This window comes from Manis javanica, chromosome X, assembly GCF_040802235.1.
Source record: "Manis javanica isolate MJ-LG chromosome X, MJ_LKY, whole genome shotgun sequence".
Classification (NCBI taxonomy): domain Eukaryota; kingdom Metazoa; phylum Chordata; class Mammalia; order Pholidota; family Manidae; genus Manis; species Manis javanica.
Genome location: NC_133174.1, coordinates 28,857,904 through 28,870,747, shown reverse-complemented (window position 1 = coordinate 28,870,747; position 12,844 = coordinate 28,857,904). Strand labels below are relative to the sequence as shown.

Below are 12,844 nucleotides of genomic sequence, written 5' to 3'. Positions count from 1 at the left end.
CAATAGCAGATTGTTATTAGAGCCTATATAAATATGTAATACCATGGGAGCCACTTGAAATTAAATTATTTCATTAGTAGACACCGAAGAAAAATAGAGAAAATTGTATTTTTGCAATACTGTACTGTATTGTTAGTGTTCTAGTAGTAATTAATAATTCAGTATGAAATGGATCATGTAATTTATCTAGCAAGGAAATATGGAAAATTCATATTTTTATAGAATTACTTCTAATAGTAAAAATATGAGTAAATTTAAAGGTGTAATATGTAATTTTAACTTTCTGTGGTAGAGCCGCAAAGGCCTTAACTTCATGTCTCTTAATCAGCAAGAATCCACTTTACTTGTGTACCAAATTTCCCTCCCAGTGTTCTTAGTAATTTAAGACAAGCCAAATGTTGTTTTATTAAATCCCATCTCTGTCTCTGAGCCATGATCATGCTCTTACATATTTCAGCTATGAAGGAGCTTGTCGCCTTAAGGGACGAGATTCATCTACTTTAATGATGGCAAATGACAGTCAGAAATCAGTAGGGTCTTCCCTCTGCTCCAGGTTTGAAATAAGCTGGGCTCTACTGCTTTCACTATGTTTAAATTACTTCTTCTTCTTCTTAAAACTTCGTTCTGAAGTATAGTATACATGCAGAAAGGTGCACATATTATAAATTATGTGTCACTCAGTTAATCTTTAGAGACTCATAACACCTTTGTAACTCACACCCACACTAACCAGATCAAGAAACAGGACATGACGAGCATCACAGAAGCACCTCCACTACCAATCCCCATTTCCAGTCAGTGTGTGTCCTTCCCAGGGTAATCACTATCCTTACTTCTAAGAGCACAGATTAATTTTGGTTTTGAGCTTTATACTTATAAATTGAATCAAACCATACATTCTCTTTTATGTCTGGCTTCTTTTGTTCATCATTAGGTTTGTGGGATTCATCTATTCTGACACATGTGGTGACGGACCATTTATTCTCATTCCTGGACAGTACTGTGTGACTACACCATCGTTTGTCCATTACGCAGCTGATAGGGATTTGGATGATTTCAGATTTTTTAGTTGATATAATAACGCTTCTATTAACATTCTTACAACTGTCTTTTGCTGAACATGTGTACACAGTTCTTTGACTGCTATTTACAGAACTGCTTGACACATTTGCTAACATAAATTTGCCCACAAACTCACCCCATGTGTATTTTTTCTAACAGGTGAATAATGAGTTTAGCAATTTAGACTTATTTGTTGAGTGATTACTGTGTGTCAGGCACGATGCCAACTGCCATTCATGTATTATCTAATTTAATCCTTACAACAGCTCTGTAAAGCACGTGCTAATAACCCAATTGATGGGTGAGGAAATGGAAGGCTAGAGTGGTTACTTAACTAATAACAAGTCACACATGAAGGAAATGTCCTAGATGAAATGTATATCCAGATCTATTTGCCTCCACAGCCTTTGCTGTTATGGAGCTTTACTCCATAGCCTTTGCTGCTTCCCTATACCACTAGGTTTGGTTAAGGATGAAATTCCGAGATATCGGAATAATGATTTAGGTCATTTTTTTGTAAATTTTTGAAGCCCTTAAAGTTAAATGGGCTGTGAAGTGTTACCCTTAAGAAAAATAAAGATGGAGGAGCATGAAGTGATTAAGTAAAATTTTCATTTAAGGTTTTCATTAATTTATGAAGGACTTACCTGGCTATTTCCTCTTCTGTTAGTTTTGTCTGAAAATTTATTGCTCCAGTTACCCGAATCATGTTGTTCAAATAATTATGAGAATATATGGAAATCTCCTAAGACAATAAAATAATTTATCGTAGATACAGACAATAGGGTCTGGTCTAAAGAGCACTGAATGAGGAATTGCAAAAGATGGGTTCTAGTTCCCTTTGGCTATTGCTTGTTTCTCTGTGAAACTGGAGAGGTGGAGAATATGAACATTTCCAAAAAGTGTGTAGGATGCACTAGTTCTGTGAAGTGATTTGCGTGGGCTGCAGAGGAGTCCTGAGCCTAAGTCATTCTGTGAATCACAGTGACGTACCTCCTCCTTCTCAGAGAAGCAACACACACATTGTCAGTATTAAGCACTGTGAAAGGGCCTCTGGTAGAAACGTGCCTGGACAATCTCATGTGGCACATTATTTCCCATATTTAGGTGACCCTTGAACAATTTCCTTTTGCATAGCACATGGTTGGGGAGATGAGCTCTAAAATCTTCAGTGATTAATCTACATGGTTCTCATTCCTGGATTTGCTTCCTCCATAGAGTTGTCTTACTTCCCTGTCTTCATCAGTTTAGGTGTACATTTTAAATATTCCATCCTATTTCCCTTTCTGTTAAGCATATAAAACCTGTTAACACCTCATATTGTAGAAATTTCCCTGAAGGTAAGAAAATTCGAGTTATCTGGTAGGGGATGAAAAAAAATTTACTGTTATTTCTATTGCATTGTCCTTTTCCTCCTCTAATTATTAGGTTGGTCACACCAAGGTCATGTGTTTGCAGCCAAGGATAATCTTCAGTAATAGCCCTCAAGGTTTGACAACTTGGAAGAAAGCCATTCTTTCCAATGTTGGACAAAACCATGCATATTTCAAGGTAATGTAGCACCTTAGAAATCTACTTGGATCAGATCATATAATTTGAATTAATTTTTTGCCATGAATACTATAGTTATTACTTTAGTCTTTATAAATTTACTAATGTTAATATGTATATATTTTATATGAGATTTTTCTGAGTACATTTCATATATGCTTTCCTTTTAATTCCTCACAAAAATTGTTTCTCTCTTCTTTCCTTAGTCTCTCCTTTTCTTCTCTTCCTACTCCTTTTTCTTCTTCCTCTCTGTTATTTTATTAAAAAACGATAGATGACTTAAAGAATTTAAAAAATATGCGTTGTTGTTGTTACACTCCATATTTAATTATATGCTTTTCCTTTTCTCTGCATTTTCACTCTGCCATCAGGACTGTTAAGGTAACAACTGGGACCTAGATCAAGACTCTTTTAAGGATACTCTGTTTATAATTGTTGTTCCTAATTTGAATTGTGGGGCGGGGGATGTTTAAATTGGTGATAGAAGTTTTTACTGAAAAATATATGAAGATCTCCCAGACGTGACAGTAGAGGTTAGTGTCCGAGATCCTTCAGTCGAGCTTTGTATTTGCACGTCTCCTGCCCAAACAAATCTGTGCAGATACCCTTTTCTACTCTGTTGCTTTAGAATTAGTTCTGAAGTCTACTTGTTCCCTCATCCCCACAAATACCTTAACTGATTTCTCTTTAAATTATTCTGGCTTAAAGCGTGCTGGATAGGCCTAAATTGGCCTCTGACAATCCTTTGGTAAGTTACTTATGACTTGTCTGAAGGTCCAAATGGTATCTTAGACATTAGGCCATCAAGGAAATAGTAAAGAAGAGGAGGCTGCTTCATCGTCTTGCCTCTTCACTAACTCTGGTTCAGTTTTTAGTATCAGAGAAGAGGCAAACTGTGAAAGTAGTGTCTAGAATTTTGGCATCTTCTCTAACGGATATACCTCATCCTTGTAAGTTTTGCAAAGTGTTGAAAACACACCAGAAAATAAACGTCATCATCCTATTTGAATTGGAACATGCCATTATTGAAAGTTCTGTTTTCTGGATTAAGGGTACAAATCTTTGTTGAAGTTCAAACAGTTTGTGCATCTGGTGTTGAAAATTGATTACAAAGTCATTTCATGCCCTGTGCCCAGGGGTCTTCTGTCTAGGTAATAGTCTGGAATCTTTCCTATAAAAGCTTTGGAACAATAACTTTAAAGGATAATGTAGCATTTCTGCAAATCTTCCATTCTAGGTTTGTGGCCAGAGTCTTTTGTCTACCATTAATATTGTTCCATCACATGGAATAATTCCAGTGGGGGGGCTAACTCTTCTCAACATCTCCTGTACACCAACTGTGGCAGAAAACTTTGATACAATAGCTGAGGTATGTTTATACATTATATATATTTGCACCGTGTATATGCCTGTCTGGATTTGTCTGGTTGTTTAAGATGTTTATAATAGTAGGTATTATGCCATAAAATCTTGTGTACCTGGTTATCTTAGAAAACTCCTTTTGATGATTTCTAATGGGAATGGGTTCTAAGATTATGATATTAATGAATAACTTTTCAAATTTGTTATTTTTGTAGCACTTGAGTTAGTTTTAAAGAGGTAAAGTTTTTAGAGATCTATAAAATAAGCAACCTTACCTATACAATCTATTGCAGAAATGGTTAGCAGAAGGCGGCAAGAGGATTTGTGGAAAATATTTCAGGACAAAGCCTCACTAATCATAGAGCAAAGTATGGCTTCTTTCATAGGCATGAACTAGATACCTTAGGAAAAATTAATCAGTTTTGGAGTGCTAATTCTAAATAGCTTCAATGACTGAATTGTAGGCAAATTATATATGATGTTAACATGTATATTTTATAGCACACACAAAGTGTTTTACTATTTTATGTTCTGGGAATTATGTAAATGAAAACATTCCTTGATTTAAGGGAGTTCTTTAAGTTTTCATTAAACAATAAATAAAACATGTAAGACTAGTTTCTGCTAAAGTTCATTTATTATAAACTTAAGGAATGGAATACTCTTGGTCATCAGTCTGATAAACTGTGTGCCATCTGCTTACATTAAAAATACTATGTACACTGTTATCAGATCAGAATGAGTAACTTTATATTTATCCCCATTTTATCTTTCAATTTCCCATAACAACTTTTAAATAATACATATATGAATATGATAAACACTACTTGCCTGGCCCCCAAATAAATAACCTCATAATTTTTTTTACTTTTATGAAGAAATATGAATTGAGAGGTGCTTTTATATTATATATTGTGGTATATGGTCTGAGATTTGGGCAGACTTTTTCACATAATCTGGAAAAAAAATATGGCTACTAAAGTATAGATTTTACTAAAAGATTAATTTCCACTGTATTTTAGAGGATTATGCTGTTCTTACAAAGCTTACCTTTTTTTAACATTATAATATAATGAGATTCATTTATTCATCCATTCAACACATATTTACTGGGTGCACATTATGTGTTAGTCTCTGTTGTACATGCTAAGGATGCAAGATTGAACAAGATAACCAGGGTCCTTGATCTCAAAGAGCTTACAGTCTGGTTGGGGATACAAACAAAGGAAAATTAAAATATAGTGTAGAAAGTACATTGTTGGAGAAATCTGGCAGGCTAAGGGAGTACACAGGAGAGGTTAGCAACCCAATGAAAAGGATCAAGGACGGTTTCCTGGGGAAACTATATCTGAAAAACAACTGAAGTTAAGAATCAGTCGGTTGAAAGAGATGGTCATGGCATGGAGGGAGAGGCGATGGAAGATAATTTAAGAAAGCACAAATTGAATATGTTCAGGCATGGGGCAGAGAGATAGCTGCAAGGAACATATGAGAAACTTAAAGTTTAGCATGACTAGATTGTAGACTGCATGAATAATAAAAGTTTAGCATGACTGGATTATGGGATGCACTACGATAGTGGGGAAAGATGTGTTTAGCGACTTGTATAAGTTTCAGGTCATTCAGGTCCTTACCAACAGTGTTAGGAAGTCCAAGCTTCATCTTAAGAGGTAGGAGTTTTAAGCATGGGGATTTCACAATCAGATTTGTATTTTTTGGAGCTCACTTTAGTTATAGGGCAGTAAATGGGGGCCAGTAAGACTGAATGCAGAGTTATTAGTCTGGTGAAGAGGTCCAGGCCAGAGAAGATGTTGTTCTCTTTCAGGAAGGAGGAATCTAGACAAATTTTAGTCAAATGTAGGAGATGAATACTTAAGGCTCAGTGATTGAAAAGGGGCCACCTATAAACAAAAGGGGTAAGGTATATATTTAGAATGAAATCTAGACCTGACTGCTTCCTATTTTTAGGTAGGGCTTTCAGCAAATGCTATTTCTGTGCCTCTGAGCTTTTGCTTAGACAACCATATGTTCAGATAACTACAGTTCTTATTTTGTACCATACAACTGAATTCTTACTTCACTGTCTTGATTGGCTTGGAAGCAGTTGAGTGTTCAGGCAGCCCTTGGTTCATTTTGCTGCTTTCAAGTTTTGTGATGCCAAGAAAAAAACAAAACATTTGGCCTCTCTAAGCCTCAGTTTTCCACACTTGAAAATTAGGGCATTAACAGTAGTGACCTCACAGAATACTGAGGATCAGAAAGGAGGTAATGCATTTAGCACTCTACTTGGCCCACTTACTTGGTAATTTTTTAGGAACTCTTACTATTATGGTCATTGTGGATATTAGTATCTCTCTGTAGGAAGAAATATGTTTGTACTCAGTTTCCTATTTGTTTTAATTTTGAATAATCCATTGCAATGAGGTTAAATAAAAAGAGATACAGAGAGTGGCAATAATTTCTAGTCAAATGGATAGAACTCCACAGTCAAACTCACAAACTGCCAGCTGATCTCATGTGTAGTGGAGGTTTTTAAGAGTTGAGCACTCACTGCTCTTAGGAAAAACAATTGTGCATAACATGAAATGTGATGACCACCACCAGAATAAATCTTGTGATATTCATAATATGTTTTGAATATTTAAATTCTAAAATGTTGCATCAATGCCAGGTGCTACATAAGCAGTATATATTTTGATTTGGTTTCTACAAAGTTTTATATTTCTCTTAAATATGGTTGCTATTTGTCATAGAAATGTCTTAGACCTTAGGATTGGTGGATCTGTTGAGATTGCTGATGTCGAAATTAATCCGGTGAGTATGTTAACTATTTGTGTAATCAGTTTGTAAGTGTGGTGGTTTTTATTTGTATATGCCTCTAGTCACCCTGTTTATGTTTAAAAATATTTTTTATGTAGTCCTTTGACATATAAAAATTCACATATGTAATATAAATATAAGTGATAAAGCAGAATATTAAAGGAAGGTTTAAGAATTCCCCACTGAACTTAAGTATCATATGGTGCCAATACCATTAAAATTACCTGTAGGTTTCATTGTGATTCTACCCTTCTTAAGGGATAACCACTTTCCTAAATTTTGTGATTATTATCCCTTTACTTTTTTTAATTGGGTTACCAGACATGTATGAATTCCTTAACCATTCATTATTTAGTTTAGTTTGTTCATTTTTAAAGCTTTATAACAAAAACTTACTGTTTGTAGCCTTTGGTGAATTACATTTAGTTGGTTATTGTGATTCCAAAGTTTATCTACATTGTGTGTAGCTGTATTTTATTACTTGGCTGGTTATTAGTTCATTGTGTACAGCTACTATAATTTGTAGACTGACTCTGTTCATGTAATTGTTTGTGTGTTTCTGTTATTACAAACACTACAGATGTGAACATTCATGTACCACTCTTCTGAGGTACATATGCAAGAGTTTCTCTCGAAGTAGAGTTACTGAGTCATAGAGTATACTGTGTACAGTATAATGGTATCACCACAATTCTGGGGTTTGGCTTAATTATAAGGTATAATTTTCTAACCTTTATTTTTTTTGGTGTTGAGAGCATGGTAAGTCCAGATAGACTGACAGATACTGAGCTAGCTTGTCTAAGACTATGGTGATTTTGGACATTAAACCCTTTCGTTTCCAGAGTGCTTTCTCCATTGCTATGGTGTCTCTTCTTGGACAATATTGGACAAGTATCGAAACTTCTCCTACTTTATGTCCTCATCCTAAAGGCATTTGTGGCATGTTATGCATGTTATGGTACAATTGAGTGTAAGATTTTACATTAATATATATCAATATTTCCTAAGTATGTTGAATTGAACTTAGCTGCTTAGCCACCTTTAAATGAAAGTAATATTCTAGCATCACCAGATATTGTTAGCAATACATTTAATAACTGTATGGCATTGAATATGTGTCTTAGTAACAATTAGGAAATTTTATCCAAATGAGTATATGGGCAAGGCCAAAATGGGCTAAGATAAGTGACTGACTTCTTTTGTATATAGAAAGCATCAAACTTTTATTACTCACTTTGGATTTTATAATTTTCACCTGGGTAATTGGGTTAATAAAATATTTTAAGTGAAACAAATTGTGGCCAGTTGACGTTATTGCAGTCAGAGTTTTCTTAACATTAAGACGTGATTGCTTCTAAACTGAAGGAACAAAATAGCAGCAGACTCACAGACTCCAAGAAGGGACTAGCAGTTACCAAAGGGGAGGGTGGGTGGGGAGGGAGGGAGAAGGGGATTGGAGGATATCATGATTGGTGCACATGGTGTGTGTGGGGTCACAGGGAAGACAGTATAGCTCAGAGAAAACAAATGGGACTCTGGCATCTTACTACACTGATGGACAGTGACTGCAATGGGGTATGGGGGCAACTTGATAATAAGGGTGAATGTAATAACCACATTGTTTTTCTTGTGAAACCTTCATAAGAGTGTATATCAATGATATCTTAATAAAGAAAATACTTGATTGCTTCTTTCTCTTTTTAATGTTATACCTAATTCTTTTACTACAGAACTGTAGGATATATATAGTAATTCTTCCAGAAGGAGGAAGCTGTCAAGAGTTTTGTGATGTGGGCATATAAGCTAAAGTCAGGATACATTCATTAAGTGTTACTTGTACATTTAAGCTAGTTATCAGGTAAGTGCTAGGGATGCAAAAATCAGTCAGGCTTAATGTCCACTAGGGGAAACAGATATGTAAACAAATAAGTGGACTTTGTGATTTTGTAAGTAAATATAAGGAACAGAAGTAATCCCAAGAACAGTATAATAAATTGTGATTTATCTAACTGGAATTTGAGGGATTTATAATATTTTACTAGGCAATTATAAGTTGGAGAAGGACCTTCCTGGCAGAAGGGACACCTTGGTAAAAACAGAATGGTGAAGTGTCAGGTATTGGTTGGAAATGACAGGTCAAGCAGCTTGCTGAAGTAGTGAGTGCAGGGATGCGAGTGAAGCTAGGTGAGACGGGGGACGCTCCTGGAGAACTGTAGGGACTCTGCTAATGGACTTGGTCATTGTCCTGTAGTGGGACGAGGATCATCACATTTTAAGACAGGAAATGATGTGGTCAGATTTTCAATAAGTTTAATTGTGCCTTAGTTGTGGAGAGGAGAATTGGAGGAAGTCAAAATCAAGAAACAAAATGAAAAGTAATGAGTTACTAACTTCATACAATTACAACAATGGGAGGGGAAGGAGGAGGCAGAATGAATGGGATTTGATAAGTGATTACATATAAGAGGTGGTGGGAGGAGGAAAATGGGACCAATTTTTATAGAGCACTGTAGTTATTAGTGTCCTTGATAAACACAACAGTGTAATTCTTTTATTGAGGCATAACTGATGTGTAACAATATTAGTTTCAGATGTATGACATAATGATTCAGTATTTACATATATATTGTAAAATGATTACCATAAAAGGTCTAGTTAACATCTGTTACCAAACATTAAAAAATTTTTTTTCTGTAATGAGGACTTTTAAGGTTTCTCTCTTACAGTATAATTTTTAATTTACATTATTTTCATAAACTCTTACTCTATAATAATTATTTCTTTTTTTAAATTTTAGGATGTATTTAACTTCAGTGGCACATATATTGGCACCACTCAGGTTATTCCATTTTTAATAAAAAACAAAGGTATAACGCATGCAAGAGTGGATTTCAATTTAGAAGAGCTTGAAGAATTTTCAGTGGATTTTAAAGGTAAATCAGGTGTGTATTTTATACCATATTGTTACTGTAAAAGCAAGTCTTAAATTGTTCTAAGTTACAATGTTAAATACTGTAAGTCAATGGCAATTATTCCAAAATATTTCACATGACTCAATGTATGCTTTTCTTATATTCTACAACCCATTGTTTTATTAATAGAAATTCATCAATATTAGTATCAGAACACTTTGGTAATGCATTACATATAACCATGCTCACTAGTTGATTTACTGTATAGTAAGTTAAGTATGTGGTGTGTAAGTATATACTCTAAATGAAAATAAAATTATTAATTGCTAGTTTTAATTGCCCAAGAATTTTAGGTGAATATCGTTGGAGGGCTCTCTATAATGTTTACTTATGTATTAGGTATCTTAGTGTTAAAGGAAGTTTTAAAAATACACGCTTTTATAAGTGTATTTCATTTGTTTACTTCAGGGTTTGGCAAAGAAAGGCCCAATCTGGACTGACGCCTGTTTTTACAACTGAAGCTTTAGTGGAACATAGATACATCCATTTGTGTATTCATAGCTGTTTACATACTTTAATGACAGAGTTAAGCAGTTGTGTTAGAAAACATATGGCTTGTAAACCCTAAAATACTGTCTGGATCCTTACAGGAAAAGTTTATCAACCATTGGTTTAGTCATTTCTTCTTCAGTAAATATTTGTTGAACACCAATTATAGGCTAGATACAAAATTTTGAGTTTATAACAATGGTGAGGCATCTCACATGTTCTCAAGAAGTGAGCAGTTAAGTTTATCAGTCAGGGTCTCAGTAATAAACATGACTCAGTGGAAGGGTTTAACTTAGAAGAGTGTAATGAAGGAGTTATCTATGGAAGTGGGAGCCAAGTTAAAAGAAACCAACAAGGGATGGAAGCCGCTACCATCTCTAGGCTGAGGCAGGAGACAAGATGCTGGAGCCCTGTGACCGGTGAAACTATGAAAGAGGGGCCACCTGGTAAGATTTATAGCTGTAAGGGAATGTACCCATTGCTAGAACTGTAGCCAAGGTAGAGAGGACATGAGAGCAGAAATACTTCCTACCCTCTGATAACCTGCTTGTGTCTTTCTGTGGTTGAACCATATCAGAGGCAGAAGAGCAAAGGGACCTAGGTGAATTGGTCTGTGGAGATCAGGACAGAGGTCTCAAGCAGATGAGAGAAAGTTGGCTATTGGATCTAAGTGACGAATGCAGACCATCTATAGCTGTAGCAGAGATGGGCAGAGAATCAGATTATTACCATATAGTAGGGCAGATGCTATAAAACAAGTGAGTATATGGTGCTAAAGGAGCATATATTAGGGAAAACTAGCTGAGAATCTAATAAGGAAAGATTGACTGGAGAAGTTGATGCCTAATCTGAATCTTGCAGAATGACAAGGAGATACAGAAGAAAAGGGAATAATGTGAAAGAATGCAAGGAAAGGCCTCAAAATGAGTCAATATGGTAGGTAGTTCAGGATGTCTAGAGCAGAGCAAGACAGGACTGGAGGGGCAAGTGAGACCCAGGTAACTAAGGGTCTTTTCTGGATTTTTATTCTAGAAGTTAGGCAACACCATTAAAGGAAGTATATCCAGGCAATGGTGTGATTAGGCTCACACGGTGCTAATTTTCCTTTTGGAGCAAAGTTGAGAATGGGCTGGGGGAAAAGGTATTTGTGGGAAGGTCAGGCGCAGAGACAGAGCGATCAGTTAGGTGTTATGGTCATATAGGCAAGAAGTGGGGAAAGCCTGTACCCCGGTGGTGATGCAGGGGATGGGAAGGAAGAGAGCACAAAGGTGCTGTGAAATTAGAAGCTCCCTGGCTTGGAAACAGGGATGGGGGTGGGGGTGGGGGAACACGGGTATTAGAGGAGAGAAGAAGTCTCAAATCACTTCTGCTTTTTGACTTGAAGAAAGAAGCAGGTGACTGGAGGTACAATTAATTCAGTTGATGTACTGTGGGAGGAGGAGGAGGTTTAGGGAGCACGCTGTGTTTGAAGAAACTGTGGAATAGCCTGGGAAGGATTACAGTAGGCCATTGGAAATACATATGAAATCTATATTCTTTTTTTCTGGATGTTGAAACTTTAGTTCCTTTAACACTTTACCCTCACTGACTTCCCCATATGCTTTCACACACCTTATTCAATGGCTCATAGACTCTTCTTGGACATTGTGCAGAGCTACGTAGCAAGGGGTGTTTCTCCCTGCAGTTCTGCCTTAGCCCTAGTTAAGCCTTCCTTCTGGCCACTGTCTCCTCTTCTCAAATGCTTTTCCTGCCTCCACGCCTTTCTCCTCACACCTGTTCCAGAGAACAGTCTCCTTCAAGCAAAGATATTATCACAACCCTCCTCTGCTTAAAAAGTTTTGCTATTTCCTATTACCAATAGCAGTGGTTTACAGCAACAGGCTGTTGACACAATCCGAGAGGTACATGGTTGATGTTAATAATTATTAACAATTTACAATAAAGTTTTTACTTAAAATGTCCAGAAAACATTTATTATTTTAAGTGTGTTAATACATGAATGCCCTGTATGACAAATGTGACTTGTTTTTTTCACATGATCATTGCAGGATTATTATTTTTTTTATTTTGAATTCCTAATATTATTTATTTATTATTTTTTAATTTTGGTATCATTAATGTACAATTACATGAGCAACATTGTGATTACTAGACTCCCCCCATTATCACGTCCCCACCACATACCCCGTTATAGTCCCTGTCTATCAGCATAGTAAGATGCTATAGAATCCGTTGCAGGATTATTTGATAGAGGATTTAGGGAGAGCAAATGCTGAGTTCCCTTTGGGTCTGACTCTACCTTGTGCCAGTCACCTCTCCCACTGCGGGCGCCAACAGCCCTCTGCTGTGGCCAGATTGTGTTCTATACTTCCTCCCAATGGCATATGGCTTCCCTTCTCTTGGGATGGTTCTTTCTCTTTTTTCCCTGCTCCCTGAGATCACCCTCTTTTATAAATTAGTGCCAGCTTCCTGAATCCTGTGAGTCATTAACCCCATACCCATCCTCATTCTGTTGGTTGAAATTATTTTTTTTAAATCTTTACTCCTTTTAGGATGTTGCATAAATTTTATTATAGCACTAACCATTT

At 36.1% G+C, this 12,844-nt stretch overlaps 1 protein-coding gene across 1 annotated transcript in view; it reads left to right on the top strand.

The window, feature by feature from the left end:
- Positions 1–12,844, top strand: part of LOC108406243 (cilia- and flagella-associated protein 47-like) — a 92,764-nt gene that overhangs the window by 52,855 nt on the left and 27,065 nt on the right. The window contains 4 exon segments of the mRNA XM_073228037.1: positions 2,491–2,613; positions 3,851–3,982; positions 6,729–6,789; positions 9,593–9,737. Of these exon segments, the coding sequence (XP_073084138.1) occupies positions 2,491–2,613; positions 3,851–3,982; positions 6,729–6,746 (273 nt within the window). The 3' untranslated portion in view covers positions 6,747–6,789; positions 9,593–9,737.